The following is a 1379-nucleotide window of genomic DNA, read 5'->3' on the forward strand; positions in this document are numbered from 1 at the left end:
AGAGAAGAGACGATACAATTTAAAGCACCACAACTGACATGGTTGAGAGAAGAGACGATACAATTTAAAGCACCACAACTGACATGGTTGAAAGAAGAGACGACACAATTTAAAGCACCACAACTGACATGGTTGAGAGAAGAGACGATACAATTTAAAGCACCACAACTGACATGGTTGAAAGAAGAGACTATACAATTTATAGCACCACAGCTGACATGGTTGAAAGAAGAGACTATACAATTTAAAGCACCACAACTGACATGGTTGAAAGAAGAGACGATACAATTTAAAGCACCACAACTGACATGGTTGAAAGAAGACCCCTTTCTGTCAGCATTATTCTACGGTTATTATTCACCATACAACCCTTTCTATCAGCATTATTAACCATACAACCCTTTCCGTCAGCATTATTCTACGGTTATTATTCACCATACAACCCTTTCTGTCAGCATTATTCACCATACAACCCTTTCTGTCAGCATTATTCACCATCCAACCTTTTCTGTCAGCATTATTTTACCGTTATTATTAACCATACAATCCTTTCTGTCAGCATGATTCTGTGGCTATTATTCACCATACAACCCTTGGCTGATATGATTATAACCCTAAAGAGAAAGCATCAGCGTTAACTGTTATAGTGTGAACGACTTTTCTAAACTGGCAAAGCATGATTATACCTTTCATAAGTTGATGTTGTTTGAAGTTAAGCACAAAGCTACACAATAGGCTATCTGTGCTCTGCCCACCACGGGTATCGAAAACTGGTTTCTTTGCGTTGTAAGTCCATTCATTTATGTCCATTAAGATATTATTCTTACAAACTTGTCGACAAGACTCTAGTTTCAGCTAATGCTTGTGAATTATGTCCTGACAAATTACAGATAAAGGACCTGGCTGTCCTCCACTGACTCTTCCAAACCATGGAGAGTATGCAGGATCCTGCCTATCAGCTGTGGCAGGCCAGCGATGCTCGTTCTCCTGTGTAGGAGACAATCAGCTATTAGGACCGTCCACATTGATATGTCTGGAATCTGGAGATTGGTCTGCTGCGCCTCCAACATGTGAACGTAAGTGTTTTAAATTGTATCGTCTCTTCTTTCAACCATGTCAGTTGTGGTGCTTTAAATTGTGTCGTCTCTTCTTTCAACCATGTCAGTTGTGGTGCTTTAAATTGTATCGTCAACCTTTTATGTTAGCATTATTCTACGGTTATTATTCACCATACAAATTCTGTCAGCATTATTCTACGGTTATTATTCACCATACAACCCTTTCCGTCAGCATTATTCACCATACAACCCATTCTGTCAGCATTATTCTACGGTTATTATTCCCCATACAACCCATTCTGTCAGCATTATTCTACGGTT

At 39.2% G+C, this 1379-nt stretch overlaps 1 protein-coding gene across 1 annotated transcript in view; it reads left to right on the forward strand.

Annotated features, from left to right (window-relative positions):
* LOC106475208 (sushi, von Willebrand factor type A, EGF and pentraxin domain-containing protein 1-like) overlaps positions 1–1379 on the forward strand; it is a 23146-nt gene that overhangs the window by 15845 nt on the left and 5922 nt on the right. The window contains exon 9 of the mRNA XM_022379382.1: positions 891–1076. Within this exon, the coding sequence (XP_022235090.1) occupies positions 891–1076 (186 nt within the window). The remainder of the gene's footprint in view (positions 1–890; positions 1077–1379) is intronic.

Source organism: Limulus polyphemus, unplaced genomic scaffold (assembly GCF_000517525.1).
Source record: "Limulus polyphemus unplaced genomic scaffold, Limulus_polyphemus-2.1.2 Scaffold8219, whole genome shotgun sequence".
NCBI classification, from domain to species: domain Eukaryota; kingdom Metazoa; phylum Arthropoda; class Merostomata; order Xiphosura; family Limulidae; genus Limulus; species Limulus polyphemus.